This window comes from Oncorhynchus masou, chromosome 27, assembly GCF_036934945.1.
Source record: "Oncorhynchus masou masou isolate Uvic2021 chromosome 27, UVic_Omas_1.1, whole genome shotgun sequence".
NCBI lineage: Eukaryota > Metazoa > Chordata > Actinopteri > Salmoniformes > Salmonidae > Oncorhynchus > Oncorhynchus masou.
The window spans coordinates 21,951,414-21,969,410 of NC_088238.1; the positions used below are offsets into that span (position 1 = coordinate 21,951,414).

Consider the following 17,997-nt stretch of genomic DNA (forward strand, 5'->3'; position numbering starts at 1 on the left):
TTTTTACAGGAAACGACTAGAACTAGGAGTTATTATACACATTCAAAAAGTCATTGCGTTCCATATGTACACACCCCAAAGATATGTTTTAGAATAAATTGAATTTTATTTGTCTATGTACAACAAAGCCTCTCGGGACACCCTTAACCTCCAGGTAGCGACTGGGCACACACACAAAGTCTAGAAATGCAAGAAATAGATAAGTACTATTACAATATACTTATAAAACATGCCACTGCTACAGTAAGGAACCTAATTGAAATGGGCATATTAACACATCTTGTTACAGAAGGGCTCTCGTGCATGAACAATCGCAATACTGTACTAACTGAATAAGCATTACATTTCCCATCCTAATGCAAATGTGCATAAAACCAACAGTTTATGACTGTTGCGTGATGAACACAATCTTTCATTAGAGGACAAGACATTCTCATTGACAAACATCCCTTGGATGCGTCACAGATCCTGTGGTGGAGAAGACTGATGTGGCCGTAGACAGGACAAAAGGCACACCTGGGGGTAGAGGGCACCTCATTCCTCATCGTCAGCTGGGATCCCCAGTTCCTCATCTGTCCATGCGGATGCATCAGGCCATGGGAAGTGACCCTGAGAGAAGAGGCATTATGGGGTTAAGTCTGCTTGACAAACACCGGCTTTGTCTCCATCCTTTACTCTATGAACTGCCAAAACTCGATCGGACAGGACATACCAGGCATAACTATGATTAGGAGCCTAATCTACATTTAACTCACCATTACTGCATCTGGGTCATGCCAGCAGTGCCACAGGATCCAGAACCACATGGCACTGCTGAGGAGCTCTGCTTGGAACGTCTGGCTCTTGGTGAGTTGTGGGAATTGCCTGTACTGGGCCTCTATGTGTGGTCCACCACCAGCTCTGAAAATTAACAGAAAACCAGAGCACTGAGGGTATCACTGTTTACACCCTATCACCGTATACCAGTATAATGTAGCTACGCTCTACACATTTGATTAAACCCAACAACCCAATGGGTTAACATCTGATCATGGCGCCTACCTCTGGACATTGTTTAGTAGGCCTACTGTCAGACTGCTAGCTAGTTGGTTAACTTGTAAGCTACTGTTTGGTAGGCCTACTGTCAGACTGCTAGCTAGTTGGTTAACTTGTAAGCTAGTTATAAGCTATAGCCAAACGTTACTGTTTAAAGCTAAGAAGACTGATATGTGTACAGCTGACGTGTGATTGATAATGTTTATTTAATTATGAAGGACAATATTGAAGTCAACCTTTCGTCCTTAGCACATAGCTAGCTAACGTTTATAACACCAGTAACGCTACTTACTTTCGGGTTACTATTTTCTGAGGTCCACGTGTAAGAAGCTGCGTCCCGGCCCTAAGGACACCCATGACCCTTCCTAAAGAAGACATAGTTTCTCTCTTCCCCCAGTGTTGTTTTCTCAAAATGTCGTTCCACCTTGACACAGAGGGCGACCAACCAACAACGAGCGCTATGATTGGTCGAGATGGCGGGTTGTTCATAAAATGGATCGACTCATGTCGCTTCCACTTTTGCACACTAGATGGAGACAAAGTCCTTTATATACGTGTATATGTATATTAGGTAGTTACAGAAGTATAGTTTTTAAATACATCTATGTATGAAACTCTTAAAAGGGAATCGTATAGCAAATATTTGGGAAATGTGTATTTAATTTTTCATATGAGAATGTAATGCTGGAAGCTTGTGTTGTGACATGGTGAATTAATGCATACGTGCTTCTGTGCAAACTTTTAGAAACTGACAACCGAGCAAGGACGGTTGGTGGTCATGGCAGTCCTTCCTCTTGAGGAAAGGTTTTGTGTTGGAACGTCATGCACCTCCTTCCTTTAATGTGTATATGTCTTCCATGACATGGGTGAGTGGTGAATAGTAGTAGAAAATGCAGTGCATTTGTTTTGCATCTTGTATAGTAAATTAAGGTGGAGGGATATTATAGGACGGCAGTCAGGTTTAATGAAAAAATCAAGTGACAAAAGACAGGCACAAATGGTTAATGAGCATTTAAATTACGAGAGCAGTTCTTCTCTTGGGTAATTGTGAAGAGTATTCGCCATTTACTGATTAATGAATCTGAGAACCGAGTGGGACAACATGGCGGACAAGCTCTAAGCTCCCTATCAACAGCTAAGCGGTTTGACAGTTGCTTTTTTTCTGGTGGAAACCATTACAAAAATATCAAATTTGCAATTAACTTCGCGTTCCATCCGTTGTAATGTATCCAGCTGTTATTATCAAATTGTTACTTTAGAGTCCTGCAGAAAAGATTCTTCCCTTTCATGACAATGTTCAGTTCAGCTTTTGTTGGCCACTTTTACAATTTCATAGACATTGACCGTTACTTTCCATCCATGTTTCGACTTATAAATTGGCTCGTCAGTCTGCTTCTCGGTTTAAATGCCAGAATAGGAAATACATAAACAATATAGTATAAACTGACAAGACTTAACGACAAAAGTTATGAGCATGGTTTAGAAACGATGCTTTCCGCACTCCTTTCGGGAGTGCGCGCAGTGCCGCCGCCTCGTCAGTGCGCTTTATGCACGTGCATGCTCGTTAACGGCAGGCGCCATCTTATTTGCCACCAGCTGCGTTGTTGCAATTTCACAAAAATAACGGAAAGTGATATATAGCTATCTGCATACAATACGTTGAATGGCGAGTTCATTTGAGTAATTCCTATCGTCGAACAGCAATAAATTGCTCATCCCGTATTTATCTTGCATTCCAAAGCATTGTTTTTCTTGACTCAGCCCTAATGGCGCCTGGCTCTGCAAGTTCTCCGGTTGCGCCACTCTCCCCTCACAGCTCAGAACCCGCCTACAACCGATGTCCGAATGATGTCATCAGAAGCCAACCATTTCTGCAAAAACAGGCCAATTCATGCATCATTGGCTGAGAGCAATGTCAATCTATCAAAACAAGAACGCCATTTTGCGAAAACGAGAGAACGCTTTATTTTACCACCAAATCTCATCCTAATCAAACTGCCCGAAAACCGACTCGGCTACTTCTTGATAACGTCTCCAACTAGTGTTTTTATGAAAACCCTACACTCTGAATCAAGTACAAAAAATATATATATACAGTATTATAGCCCAACGACTGTTGTACAATATCACCTACGTTCGCTATAAGATTTCCGAAATTAGTATAGTTGTAGCAGTTATGAAGGCTCATCTACTCTGTCAAGACGATCTGATACAACCAACAGACGAGAAAGCCCGGTTTCTGTATTACGCTTGCGCGCGGGGATGCGGTTTGGCAGGATCTCAGTGGGGGAGGGGAGGTCGAACTGGAATGTCATGTGAACAGGCAATGACTGTATATGTGAACAGGATTGGAAGATTCGCAGGAGCCACTGTATCTTCGCCTTAATTCGAACGACAAGTACACGACATGTCCAACGTATTTTTTGATTCATTGTTGGACGCACCTCTTTAGCTCTTAGAAAATTAATCTGTGTGGATGATATACTCTGAAAATTGGCCATGGAGACGTTGTACTTTACATATGCGACGATCCGTTTGCCTTGACCTCTTGTAGCCTATACGCATTGTTGTCAGTATTATTGAACTAGGCCTACATATAACATGTATTCATAATAGTGCAGGTTTTTTTTTTGGGGGGGGGGGGGGGACTGGAATAATGTAACAGCAATTATGAATTAAATGTACTTGTTAACAATAGCACGATGCTTCCATTTGTAGATTGTGTTGACATCGGTCAGTATTGCCTGCCACCCACCTTGCCTTCAGTTAAATCAAAGAAAGCACGGGCTCATGTGGAAGATATTTGTTTCCTCCTACTGCCTTGGGCAGCAGAATTAGATGCTAATTTCAAACTCTGGTTACTAGGGCCTAATAATTGCCATTCATGAGTTTGTTTTATTTGTAGCAGATACAGGTGTGTCATGGACCTCAGTGACAATACAATATATTTGTTTGTTTTTTCTATTTTAATAAAGTTTCACATTTTGCAGCAGGATCATCTATAAACGTGAAACGAGCACTTGAATGAATGAATCTTTGAGACATGAGCAGTGGTGAGATGGCAGACCATAGATGTAGAACATGGTATGTCTCTGTGCCAGACATTGTGGTCATATGGTTGACAAAAGCACATCAGATTGCTTTGCAGTTGAGAGAAGTGTGAAACAGGAGGGAAAGGGCTGACAATTCAACAAGTTCCTCCAGAGGAAGTAATAAAAGCAACAGGACTTTGTCCTTGGCTGCTAAGAAACTGCATTGACTACACACACACTGTGCTTGACTTGGACTGAAATACTGGAGGTGCCAGTACTCATTTTGGGTACTGTTTATATTCAGGTGCAGGAGCTCCACAATACTTTTGAGCTAATATTCTATAGGTGCAGGAGCCCAAGCAGTAGATAATCTGAAGTGCCGGTACGCAGCTTCAGTAAACTTCTGCCCAAGTCAAGCACTGACCACCCTAATTTTACCCCCTCACACATCAAAGTGTACAAATTGTTCTCAGATGCATGTTGAACAGAATAAAACATACAGGACTATGTACATGAGTTTAGTCTATGCCTTGTATTGTCTGTCATGTATTGTAATTTTGTGTTGCACCATGTTGCTAGATCTTTCAAGCAGTTGAAGGAAAATGTAAATGTTTATGAAATGTTTTAATTGACAATAGAGGTATTATCCCATTCATGGTAATGGATTCATTTTTAATGAGTTGCTGAACATGAGATGCTGTACTCACACAATCTGAGATGTTGATTCTTATCAATCCTATGAATGCTTACATCTGTTATAAATTATGTTTGGAGATCATATTGTATAAATTAGGATTATAAACAAGAGGAGATAGATATATATATATATGTATATATATATTCTAGAACCAACTCGTTGCAACTGAACAAACAAATCCTGCATAGTGGCATTATAGCGGCAAGATTTGGACTACAGACACAAAACTACAGAACAGAACGGACGCGTGAACGCGCATGTAGCCATCTCATTTCACGGCGCCCCTGAAATCTTGGCCTGTGGACCCCGGAGAGTGTAGGGGCGGGGCTCGGGTTAGGGGTTGATGGGGCTGGAGGAGGCGGAGTCACGGCAGTCCTGCCAGGGCCGCCATTTTTGCAAAGGGAAAAGAGACAGGGTAGAGGGGATCTAATTTCTAACAGTCGGCGTAGGTAGGACACAATTTTAACGGTTCGGAACTGACTGTCATTATTGGGTTCCAATAATTACCAACGAAAATTAATTACAGTAGGGGGAGTCTCTAAAGAAGATTGCTATCAGTGTAAATATTTTCAAACCTTATAGAGCCGCAGTGTGGAGTGAAGTAGCTATTGTTTTGGTTGTGTAGAGAGCGAGGCTCTAGCGACGGGGGTCTCACCCAGGTCGCTGTTTCTTTATTCAGGGTATCTACAGTGGACTTTAACTGTAAGTAAAACGCTTTAAAACTACCTCATAGGTTGTCTTAGTTTCAAGAGCTCACCAAGTTAGTCTACCTAGCCAGCTTGCCGACTTGGTTTCTCATGGCTAGCTACTGTAGCTAGTAACGTTAGCTACGTGGATGCTGATGGTGCTATAGTTAGATGGAAGTTGATAACTAACTTTCTGGTCGGAAATTAGTTATTTATTAATTTAAGTGAGCCACTTACTTAGAATGTTAGCCCTGAATTATAGTATTGTTTTGGTGTAACGTTAGCTTGTATTAGCTGGCTAGCAACTGTTAGCATTTGCTAGTTAGACAGTAGTGTTTAGCTAGCTAACGTTAGCGCATTTGAATTTTAGATTCAACTGGCTGCTTCTGAAACGTTAGCACGCTTACTTAATGCAGTTGAATAACATTGGATTGTTAATGAAGAGAAAGGGAAGCAATACAATATCAAACATTAACTATTTTGACTAGTTCGCTTTACCTGCAATGTCAGTATGCTGTTGCAGTCGAACTAGGTGGCATGGAGAACTACCCCGCTCTCTTTCAACCAGCCCCCATAGGATGGTCTGTTTGCCAATGTACTCCCATGCAATAGGCTAGTGGTAAAATTGTACTTACAGAACAAGTAAATCATGATTTCTATTGCAGTATTTGTTGGACTGCCTTGGTTTAACACATCCGTGCTCGTTATCTAGTTACAGATTTTCATATGTGGTTGGAAGTGCACTTCTTGTTGATCCTATCAAGGTTTATTTCCGTTTGAGTAGCCAGCTAGTCCACAAAATGTGGTGTTGCGCAGAGGGCATTGCCAGGGCTTTTGTTTACATATAGATAACAAAAGACTACGTATCATTTTCTGGAAATTGTAGTTGCATTATATTTCTGGTCAAAGTTCAATCGCATGTCCACAATTGTGTAAATGTTTTTTATATATAAAACTAGAGGCCTTCTGTCACTAGATGAACAAACGGCTATTGGACCGATAAACGCCCACCATTCTATTTTGTTCCTAGTTGACAAATGCATTACATCCCTTAATTTAGATTCAGAGGGTATGTGGTTTAACTGCTGCAAACGTGGGGGGAGGGGACCATACCTCAGTGTGGGGGGGGGGGCATACTCAAATCGGGGAATCTTGCCTCCACTGACAATGTAGCTTCTTTGACCGTTTAATCTGTGCGATTGGTTACACTATTGTTTCAATGCTACTTAATAAAAGTGAAATCAAACTGCGAGAACGTATATTCAGCAAGTGAACTTTGTGCATTGTTCACACTATGACGTGCCAAGTTGCCTTACTAAACTAGCTTGGGTAGCTAATCTTTCCATGTTAAAGACCTCGTTGGTTAGCGTAACGACGTTTACCGCAGTTCGAACGCTAATATTAACTAGCTAAGTACTACAACTGTTGTAGCAGTCGGGTAGTAGTACAAGCTTCAAATATTGATACAATAACTCACTTGTGTATTTTTCAAGACGAAGAGGCCCCTATATAATTTGTTAGCCGCCTACCTATGTAGCTTGAGAAAATGGTTCCTTTGCCGAGACTCGCTAGCCAACGTTTTGTATCTTTGAAAGCCATTGCAGCTAGCTAGCATGGCTCGTTAAATTGTCGACGAGATTCTACATTTTTCTAATAACTACACATAAACGGTATCGACAGATTGATACTTAAGAATGTCTGAAAGACGATTGATTTTCTTCTCGTGGCGAGTGTCCGTCCCCCAGTTACACGGTTTTCTTGCCGTCCTTAGAAAAGCGCTATGAAAATGGCGGCTTGGCTTGATGTTGTGGTAATTTAATAGCTACGTTCAGCCCTCCACACCCCTATCGGCTGAGCTGACTGCAACGCCGACACACAGTCACGGGCAAGCTAGTGCACAATGGGATAGATTATTAAGGACTGCTTTCTGTCGTACATTAAAATTGTGACAATGTCCGCCTTTGATACAAACATACACTTGTCAGGTCATAAGTTTGAGATTCGCTGGCCAACTGTCTGGTTAGCTACCCCCCCCCATGTCGTTCAATCACATTTCCTTGCTAATATTGTGTTTCGTGATGCATTGTATTTGAAGAGCAGGATGTATATACAGATACTACAACAACAACGCAATATACATCAGCTCAGATTTATTGTAGTTGTTGAATTTGGCTATGTTATTAGCAGGTTGTCATATTGAGGAGTTGCATAACAGGATATAAACCCAGCACTTTGTATAAAGAACAATGATGTTTATTGCCACCCCCACTCTTCTTTGACCTCATGCTTTGTCGAACACTAAACATTCCCACCCATTTTGGCAAGTTGGACCAAGTTACCACATTTAACAGTAAATGGGCTACTAGTCTTAACTCATGTTTGTAGAAAGCAACACGATGACTAGACAGGACGATTTTAATATCTCATAATTCACTATCATTAGGCTACCCAGTCTCTCACTACATGCGCATATGTAATAGAGTTCGACCGATTCATCGGAATGACCATTTAAGTTTTCATAACAATCGGAAATCTGTATTTTTGGGTGCCGTTTAAAAAAAAATATATATATATATTTTTTTTTTTTGTATATACCTTTTATTTAACTAGACAAGTCAGTTAAGAACACATTCTTATTTTCAATGACGGCCTAGGAACGGTGGGTTAACTGCCTCGTTCAGGGGCAGAACGACAGATTTTCACCTTGCCAGCCCGGGGGAGCCAATCTTGCAACCGTACAGTTAACTAGTCCAACGCAAAAACGACCTGCCTCTCTCGTTGCACTCCACAATGAGACTGCCTGTTACGCGAATGCAGTAGCTAGCATTAAACTTATCTTGTAAAAAGACAATCAATCATAATCACAAGTTCACCACACATGGTTGATGATCTTACTAGATATTATCTAGCGTGTCCTGCGTTGCATATAATCTGATGAGCATACAAGTATCTAAGTATCTGACTGAGCGATGGTAGGCAGAAGCAGGCGGGTAAACATTCATTCAAACAGCACTTTTGTGCGTTTTGCCAGCAGCTCTTCGTTGTGCGTCAAGCATTGTGCTGTTTATGACTTCAAGCCTATCAACTCCCGAGATGAGGCTGGTGTAACCGAAGTGAAATGGCTAGCTAGTTAGAGTTTCAATGTCACTCGCTCTGAGCCTTCTAGGAGTTGTTCCCCTTGCTCTGCATGGGTAACGCTGCTTCGATGGTGGCTGGTGTCGTTGTGTTGCTGGTTCGAGCCCAGGGAGTCAAAGGTTAATGAAATACAAATGGTATAGATGGAAATAGTCCTATAATAACTACAACCTAAAACTTTGTTAAAAGGAACCACCTGCTTTCATATGTTCTCATGTTCTGAGCAAGGAACTGAAACGTTAGCTTTCTTACATAGCACATATTGCACTTTTACTTTCTCCTCCAACACTTTGTTTTTGCATTATTTAAACCAAATTGGACATGTTTCATTATTTATTTGAGGCTAAATTGATTTTATTGATGTATTATTTTAACTTAAAATAAGTGTTAATTCAGTATTGTTGTAATTGTCATTATTACAAATAAAAAATTGGCAGATTAATCGGTCTCTGCTTTTTTGGTCCTCCAATAAACAGTATCGGCCTTGAATAATCATAATCGGTCAACCTCTAAAATGTAGTTAATAAGTAGTGATTATCTAAAGGTCAGCTCGACTGAGGGGGAAAGCATGACACTGATTGTGGATATGAACCATAGAGGAAACCGGTCACAACAACCATGGTGTGTGTCATTATGGCTGGAACGATGTGCTTGTGTAATATTTACCAGTGTTCGGGTATGCTTAGTACAAGAAACTGTCATTAAATTAGCTAGGAAGATTTCAGTGTGGTTTGGCCTAGCTCTTTGGAACATAGGCTACTTTGTCTCAATTGTATTTTCCAATTCGGATTTGCCTAATTTGAATTTGCCTTATTCACATTAAATTCATGAATAGATAAACAACAGGCTGTTTCCCAAGTCCTACCTGGTGGTCAGAGGTGTTGAGTTTTGTGAAGGGGGAATGAAACAACAGCTGTGACTTGGTTATTTCCCTTTGACATTGACAAAGACCTGCTGCCCTCCTCTTGCCCTCTCAGCTCCTCACAGGCTCAGAACAGATGCCCGTCGTCAAATAACCCAACAATGAAAATAAATGGCCAGGTTTTTTTGTCTGTTGTTTTGGTGATCGTGTTGAGAGTTCATGATAAAACACCGCTGGCCAGCGAGGAGCTCTATATCACCCATTATAGAAATGAGAAGGAGCCCCAGTGCCACAACAAGACTTTTTAAATCTGCCTGGCTACACCTTGCACGTACACGTGACTCCATTTTGCCCAAACAATCTTCTCCTGACAATGCATGTCTTTCCTTTCATGTGTTGTGACATTTTTCCATCAGCTCAGGCCCCATTCCCAGTAGTATGCCTCAGTCCCCTGGTGGTGGTTGTAGCTTTTGGATGGTGTGAGGCAGGCAGCTCTACACCGCTCCATTCCCTCCTCCCTTCTGGCCTATGAGACAAACTAAAGAAGCTGGATACTTCTCTGTGGCGCAAACTTTGGCAGCCTCTGTCCAAATGCCAGTTTGAGACAGTCACCCAGTGTTTGTTTTTCTCTCCTCCTCTTCTCCTCATGACCCCATGTTGCCATAGCCTAAGACGAGACTCCTCCTCACATGAACAGAAAATTATCCGGATTTGTGGCCATCTTGGATGGAGACTGCCGAGAGAGACGGCCATTAATCTATTCTGTTTTGGTTCTCCAGGACGGCACTAATTAGGCTTCTGTGTCCTTATGAGGCGAGGGTTATGTTAATTCCCCCTCTGCCAATTGGGGACAGGAGGCCAAATCATTGGAGGCAGAGGTGTTTTCAGTTTTCCCCACAGTGAGGCTGTGCAGCTGCTCTCTTTCTCCAGAGTAGCCTAGTGAGAGCTGTGTAGGCTATCGTCGCTGCCACAGCTGACTGACTGACACACTGATACAGGCACTCATTTGCTTGTGACTCCTGATCTTTCTTTTCACTGACACAGGTGCTTGTTTCACAAATGCCTGTCAACAGTGGGGGTAATGTAAGGCCTCAGACTGCTGTATGCTGCTCCCTCTAGTATTTCCACAGCTTAGCTTTGCGTAGTGGGATTCATCCTCCTCCAAATGAATGATGTCATGATACGTTTGTGATGTCACTCATGCAGTGGAGACCTAGATGCAGAGAGACCTTGGGAGACTTGGGCCCCTGTCGGGAAGTAAAATAGACACCAGTTTGAACCGCTCCGTTCGTCAGAACAACTGCAGGCTGGAACCCTCTGACAAGTAACGAGGCCTGTGTGTATGGATGTAGCTGACACAGTAACAATCTGTTTCCCCTGATGTTGGCCTCCCTGAATTCAGTAAAAAATTATCACTTTTGTGTGGACATAAATACTGGATGAGAGCGGGCCTGCTGTGTCTAATCAGAGGCTGGTATATAATACACAATCCAGTCACCTACCTCTTCTTCCTCTTAAAGGGACAGTGGCCTGCGCTCTGTCCTGGTGCTAGACGCCATGCTACCATAACCATGTCACAGTCTCGTAGCGTTGTAACAGTCTCCCTATCTGCACCATATTCGAATTGCCTCACACACTGACTCACACTGTCTTCTCTGGTTCACTCTCCTTGCTCCCCTGGTGGGTGCCCCCTCTCTGCACACTCTTACACAGCTGTAAATAACTGATATGATGTTTCACTGGCTGTGTTGACAGAGACAGGGAGATGTGGCCTGCCTGCCACTCCCCCCTGGGGGACAGAGGAGTGCGTGGTAGGGAGCTCTCGCTGCTGGGTGACACCTTTCCTTTTACCTCAATCCCAGGAGCACACACGCATCCATGAAGGGCTCAATAAGAGCCATGAGTCATGAAGGCTTTTTGAGCTGCCAATAGCCAGGACAGTGGGCCACAGAGTGAGGAAGTGAAGGGGTTCATAATACAGGATGTTTACTGCACTGGGTAGGGCAGAAGGGTAGGAAAGAAGAAGGCCACAGCTCAGTGGGGCTAGTGAGAATCTATTGACTTCCTCTCTGCCTGCCTCATCCTCCACTGTAAAGAGTGCCACTTGTGTTTGTGTTGTTCCCTCTGTCCTTGGAGAACAACAGACTCCATCCTGAAACTATCATCTGTATAGATATAGCTGGCTGACAACAGTACACTGCCAGCCTAGGTAGTTTTACCCTGTGGGGCTGCCTGGCACTAAGCCTCCAGTGTCCTCCTTTCTGTGTAGAGCTAGAGTCATGCCTTTAGTAGCTCATGGGCCTTGCTCTGAGGCCCAGCACGGTCGTGTAGGTCACACGAGGAGGAGAGGGAAACAGGGTTCAGGTAAACTGTTTTTGCGGTGCTGGGCTGTAATGGATCCCTCGTTAAATGGGCTTTTCACTAGTTAGCCTACCTCCCAAATAGGTGGCCTGATACTTCCCTAGCCCTGCCCACTTCCTGTTGCTGTGCTACATGCTAACACTACTTACTTAGTGCAGGGCACGCTGGGTACTGGGCAGACTCAGTGGAGGTGAGGGTGAATGTGGTGATTGGTGATATAACGCCATGTGTGAAATCGATCATGGAACTGTGCTGTAATGGGGCTGGAGTGTCTCTGACCAGGGCTGGGTGATATGGCCAAAATATCAAATCACTTTATTTTTCACATTTTTGATGGTATTTGGTGTTTAAAAAAATAAGTTGTGAATTAGCTTTGAGTAGTGTGAGGCCCTAGGGTGGTTTCAATGTGTCTTTCTCCATTCAGATTATTTTTGGATGAGATTGAAAACACTATAAACCATTTCTTGCATTTTTATCAATTTCTGCATTTCCTGCACTCATTTGAGATAATTTCCACACTGCCATGTAGGGCTGCCCGATATGGGCAAAAAGAACCTAGGCATAATTTTTAACCAAATGTTGCAATTGTGATAATTGCGACCCAATTTCTCGGCAATTAACACCAGGCACAGAAAAGCTGCATTTGAGCCTGTCAGTCTAATTTGATTTGGTTTGAGTAGTTGGCCTTTCTTTCCTAATATAGATAAGACTGAGTCACACAGGTGGACAGGCGAGCTCGACGCAAATCCAAGATTTTGTTTCTCATCGGTCATCCCTTATCAGATTTAAGAATGTCAAATGGGGCCGTGCTGTGTTAGGGAGAGGAGGGTGTACGGAGGGAGAGTAGGATCGAGCAGGGCTGCCCCAGACCAGCTGTCAGAACCTGGATGTTCTGCACTGAAAACCCTGGCTGGCTGGCTGTACCCTGCACCTGAGATGGGAGATCCCTCCTTTACCCCATGTGTGTGTTTGTTTGACAGGGTACAAGCCCAAAGTGTGTAGGCTGATGTGTGTAGAGTAGCCTCTACGACACACTGTCTCTCTCTCTCTCGCACACACAGTGCTGGCCTGGGGCAATTGTCTGCTGGTTAGTGTGCTCTGCAGAGCGTGGATGTGGACGATGCAATATCATTCTTTCTCCAATGCCCTTTAGGGCAGTTTGCTGCTGCGCTATAGGTGGTCAATGGGTAAACATCACAGTGGAACTTGTCTATTCACTGCTAGTGGTGCCCAATCTTTTACACACGCATTCACAATGTAGGCCTACATCTCTACTGTCCTGTATTATTGATGTATGGTTTCATCTTCAGAGGTAAAGCACAGAGGGAGCCCTGGCAGCTTGGGCACCGTGATTAATGAAGGACAGCTGCTGCAGAGAGTAGCCCTGTTTGGGTACTGTGAAAGGAAGGGTTGTGACATTCTGATGGTGCCTTTTTCCAGTGTATAGGAGTGTCTTTATTTTGGTGTGTGTGCGCTCATGGCTGGCTGCTGCGATGACTCGGCCTATGAGGATGGTGTGAGGTCACTTCAGCCCTCTGTAGGGAACTTAGAGGGAAGGAGGAGCGCAGCTTCAGTTAGAAGCCCGTCTTTATGTCCATTGTTTTCTTCTCCCGGCTCAAAATCAAACACTGAGACTTGGCCCAAAGAGCCTCAATGAAAACAAGCTCTGACGTACAGTGGCTCCAACTAGCCTAGCACGAGGGAGCGTGTGTGTGTTTCCCCTGCTGAATTTAGTAGAGTGACTGGTCTGTCTGAAAAGGAAAGTTATTCCCTCACACAATGACGTGACTATGGCCTTAGTGAGGAGGGGAGATTGGGAAAGGGAGGAGGGCAAATGAGAAGAGGGTGGAGTGGGCTCAGCTCTCATCTCTGCTCTACTCTCACACAGTCTCAGAAGGCTGCTGTGCCTGTGCTAGAGGAACCCTAGTGCCCATACAGGAGTTTGGGCGCCTCCCCCACCCCTTCCCAAACAGAGGGTAGATGGATCATTTGGAAGGCTCCCTGCAGCGCTGTGAGATCCGTGATGAGAGAACTTCAGACAGAATGCAAGGGGGAGTGGGGGACGAGAGCTGCAGCTTTCCTCCTCGCTTGACGAGCTAGTGTTCTGCCATTTATAATGTTTTGCTTTGTCTTTCTCCCTATCTCCCTCTTGTACTCGCTCCCCTTTCCCCTTCACCATTCTCTCTCTCAGCCTTTCTCTCTCTCTCTCAATTCAATTTGCATTATTGGCATGGTGTATCAATGTACATATTGCTAATGCTTACTTTGGATATTTCTCTCAGCCTCTCGCTCAGCCTGTCTCACAGCCTCTCTCTTTCTCTCTCTCTCTCAGCCTCTTTGTAATTAGGAGCACTGTCTGCGGCACTCCCCTTCCCTTCCATGCTCTGAGGTTTATTTAGGAAGTGCAGGGAGGAGAGAGATCCGGCAGGGGTGGGGTGGATGGGGCACAGCAAGGGAGGGCAGAAGGAGCGAGGTGGAGGGAGCATTTGTCTTTTTCCTCTGCTTTTTTTGGCATGTTGGTCCCGTGTGACAGACGGCTCCGCTAAAGGAAGTGGGAGGAGCGTCGGAGGCATTCACAGCGCTCAGATTTTGTCAGGAATGCTGTACTGTCCTCGTTAGCCTTTTTTCCAACCCCCCCATTTGTGTGTCTTGAATGTGTCTGGCCCCCGGTGCAGTGCCTGTAGCTGTGTTTGTGTGTGCGCTTGCGCCCCTGGGTGCCTCCCAGCAAAGGAATGTGTGCAAGGGTCTAGAAGGGGAGGGGGTTTGGTTTATCTGTCTGTGGGGGGGGGGGGCATTCCTGAGCAGTGACAGCAGGATTCTCTTTGACAGAGGCAGAGACGATCACAGCAAAACTCTTGGAAACAGACGGCCTGTTTCCGAAGGAAGGGATTTTTACTACACCAAAACATAGTGAGCCTTTGAGATACCACAAAGGGGTTTTATGTCATTTCAGTGGTCTGGCTAAGAGCCCTGTTACTGGGAAATGTTCTACCAAAAATTGGTTTCTATTGTTATTTGAGCCACACAAAGCTGTGTTGTGATATGGGCCCTGCTGTTTAAAGAGACTGTAAAAATGTTTCAGTGGTGTAGTAAACCTGAAATGTCCAGATTTGTATAGCAGTGTGTCTGAGATGAGCCCTCTTTGCTATAGGGCTGGTGCACGCACACACAGAGGTGTGAACTCCATCCTATTTTGTCTAGGCATGTGTCCTTCCCACTAATCCCACTTATCAGCAGCGCTGTGCTCTCAGTATCAGGGCCAGCGCATATGCCCCTGTCTGGACACATGCATTGCATTACGTAGGCTATAAGCTATAATAGCCTGTACATTAGCACCCACCGTTTGTGTATAGGCTAATTGGGACAGGTCTATTTAATCTATGTACATAGCATTGTTATTGCCTGTTGGCGGGAGTGGCTACCTCTGTCTGTCAACCAACCATTTAGTCCCTCGTCCTACTTCTCTCTTCATCCGAGAGAGGCTGCAGTCTGTCTGACACCTAATGGAGTTAATTATTGACTTAGTCTTTCTATGCATCGCCTGTCCACCTGCAATGCTGAACAAACAGTGTGAGAGGGGGAGAGTGAGACAAGATGCCTATTTAACACTGGCTTTCACATCCAGACAGGCCCAGGGGCTTGTGACAGCTCTAATTACAGCGTTAAAGGATTGTGTGTTTGAGAGAGCGTATGTGTGTGTGTGTGCTGTTCTGCTCAATAGAACAATAAAGCTCGGTGAAAAGATGGCCTCAGTGTTGCGTTTTTCTTTCCCCTACATTAATGGCTGCCAGTCAGAGCTCTGTTCTCTCACACCCCCTTGTGGTGGAACACTGCCACCGCAGCATCCTGCAAATCTGTTTTTTTATTTTACTAGGCAAGTTAAGAACAAATTCTTATTTTCAATGACGGCCTAGGAACAGTGGGTTAACTGCCTGTTCAGAACGACAGATTTGTACCTTGTCAACTCGGGGATTCGAACTTGCAACCTTTCGGTTACTAGTCCAACGCTCTAACCACTAGGCTACCCTGCCGCCCTGTGTATATTGCTCCTCTACCCCCTTGCATCTATGAATGTCTCAGGTAGCCAGTGAGGTGGGCGAGGGAAATTTTTATTATGCTGTTCATTGTCCATGTTACTAGCAGTTAGCAAGTACCTACATCTCACACAGCTGAATTTATGAATCATGGTGATTCCTGGAAATACCCCAGTTTTCAGTCTGTCTGATCTAGTTTCAGATAGGTGACTGTCACCATGCTAACTCCCTTGTCTTTCTCTCTCCCTCTGTGTTGGCAGGCCTTGTGGATGCACTTAGATGTCTGCAATGAGTGCTGTGGCTGGCATGCCTCAGTGTTTTGGACTCCCATGCTCTGGACTCAGTAGGACAAGAATTGATCAGCAAAGAACGTCATGAGCATAGTGATCCCAGTAGGGGTGGACACAGCAGACACGTCATACCTGGAAATGGCTGCAGGCTCAGAGTGAGTATACCAACGTCTTCAGGCCCAACTCACCATCTCATGATTCATCTCACCCTTCTCTTACTCTTTATTCTCTTTTTCACTCATTCTCTGCCTCTCCTCCATTGTCTGCTGCTGTCATCCCCCCTCCCATCTCTTTCTCACCCACTCTCTCTTTTTATTTCATCCTTTCTCCCCTGCTTCCTCATTCACTTTAATTGGGCCTGTCATCTGTCTGTCGACCATATCTCCCCCTTACGGCCTTAAGTGCTTTCTGTCTCTGTGTATCTCTGTTTCTGTGTGTATCTCTCTGTCTCTGTGTGTGTATCTACTCTCTGTGTCTCTGTGCTGCATTGTCTCTGCTCGAGCCCTGCTGAGGGGCTCCATAGCCCTGCTGTCTGCTGTAAGGGACAGACCTGGTCAATCACTGCCATTGATCACATACATAGCACTCACCGTCTCACACCATCACTTCCCATAAACATTCTCAATGTCCTAGCTGTTAATCTGACCAGACCATCCAAGTTCCATATATGACAAAACACACTTTGTAGAGAAGATATGAGGCAGAAGAGCTTGTCACTTATAAGCACAGCATATGTTGTATTTGACTATCTATCATCACACACCCTTACTGTTCAATTTCTATTTCTGAGTTGCTTCTGTGTAATACAATGTCAGTGTAGCTAATGTCATGATTTTAGAATGACACCACCAGGTGGAGGGAGAATTTTACTCTGAAAATGATGCACCTGATCCTTGTCTGTATGCTGTGCACCTTGTTAGGGAAGTGGAGCCTGGCACCATGGCAGCAACAACATACCACCCTCCTCACAGTATTCCCTATACCCTATTTGGGGATACTGGCAAAGTATTACAGACAAGTAAGAGAGACCTCCTCTGTGCTCCTGTGGTTGAAGAATAGAAAGGTCTCCTTTTAGAGGGTTTGTCTCTTTAAATGGGGCCGTGTCACTCTCCCCCAGCCTTAAGAGCTGTTGCAGTCGGCCACCGCTGGTTGCCATGACAACCTCCCCCCAATGTCTCCCTTCCGCAATGCGCAGGGGCCATTGCCATGGTCACCGGGCTGAATGGCAGGTGGCCCTCTTGCGGTTAAGGCGTCTTAAATGGTTCCCGTCGCGCTCACCTCTTTCCTCCCCCTTCCAGTCAGCTTTTTATAGGACTGTGTCTCAGCCCAGAGCCCTTCTGTTCACAGGGGCGGGTTTTAATCCCTCTCCCTCTATCCTTCTCTCTCCGCCCTGCGGTGACCTACCCCCTGCCTGATGCAAGCTTGAATTGGGCCTCCAATGTGCGGGAACACAGAGTATAGCTGGCTCTCTGTAAAACACACACACACACAAGACTACCGACCGCCAGCGTGCCCACAGACCAGGGTAGTTCTCATCTAGCCCTCTTCCTTCTACCCTACTGATAAAACAAGTCACAGATCCTTGGTACTCTTCGAGGCCCTCGTGTTCTCAACACAGGGCTGAGGTTAGCATTAGTGTGCTAACTTGCTAACCCTAGGAACAGCAATACTACTCTCAGAGGAGCAGTCACTCTCTCCACCTCCCTCTGAAAGATGCAGCGTTGTGACGAGCAGGGGGATGCACTGTGGCTGCAGACTGTGTGTGTCGTGACTTGCTGTGCGCGGCTGCCGTGTGTGTTATTCTAGCTACCCAGCGACACACGGGGCACAGTTTGCGTGCACTCGCTGACGGCTACAGTGCGTCG

The 17,997-nt window shown here is 44.7% G+C and overlaps 2 protein-coding genes across 3 annotated transcripts in view; one reads left to right on the forward strand and one right to left on the reverse strand.

The window, feature by feature from the left end:
* Positions 1–82: 82 nt before the first annotated feature.
* LOC135515787 (NADH dehydrogenase [ubiquinone] 1 beta subcomplex subunit 2, mitochondrial-like) lies at positions 83–1,488 on the reverse strand. 2 transcript variants are annotated; one of them, XM_064939524.1, is made up of 4 exons: positions 1,328–1,488; positions 756–900; positions 517–609; positions 83–180 (listed from the first exon to the last, which is right to left on the reverse strand). In XM_064939524.1, exons 1-3 carry the CDS (start codon positions 1,411–1,413, stop codon positions 535–537), a joined length of 306 nt encoding a protein of 101 aa, XP_064795596.1. In that variant the 5' UTR covers positions 1,414–1,488; the 3' UTR covers positions 83–180; positions 517–534. The 2 variants fall into 2 exon arrangements, with proteins under 2 accessions (XP_064795596.1, XP_064795595.1); XM_064939523.1 differs by having other exon boundaries at positions 83–609; positions 1,328–1,487.
* Positions 1,489–5,150: 3,662 nt separating this feature from the next.
* The window catches only part of LOC135515788 (inactive histone-lysine N-methyltransferase 2E-like), a 33,364-nt gene continuing 20,517 nt past the window's right edge, over positions 5,151–17,997 (forward strand). Inside the window, 2 exon segments of the mRNA XM_064939525.1 lie at positions 5,151–5,466; positions 16,103–16,287. Of these exon segments, the coding sequence (XP_064795597.1) occupies positions 16,217–16,287 (71 nt within the window). The 5' untranslated portion in view covers positions 5,151–5,466; positions 16,103–16,216.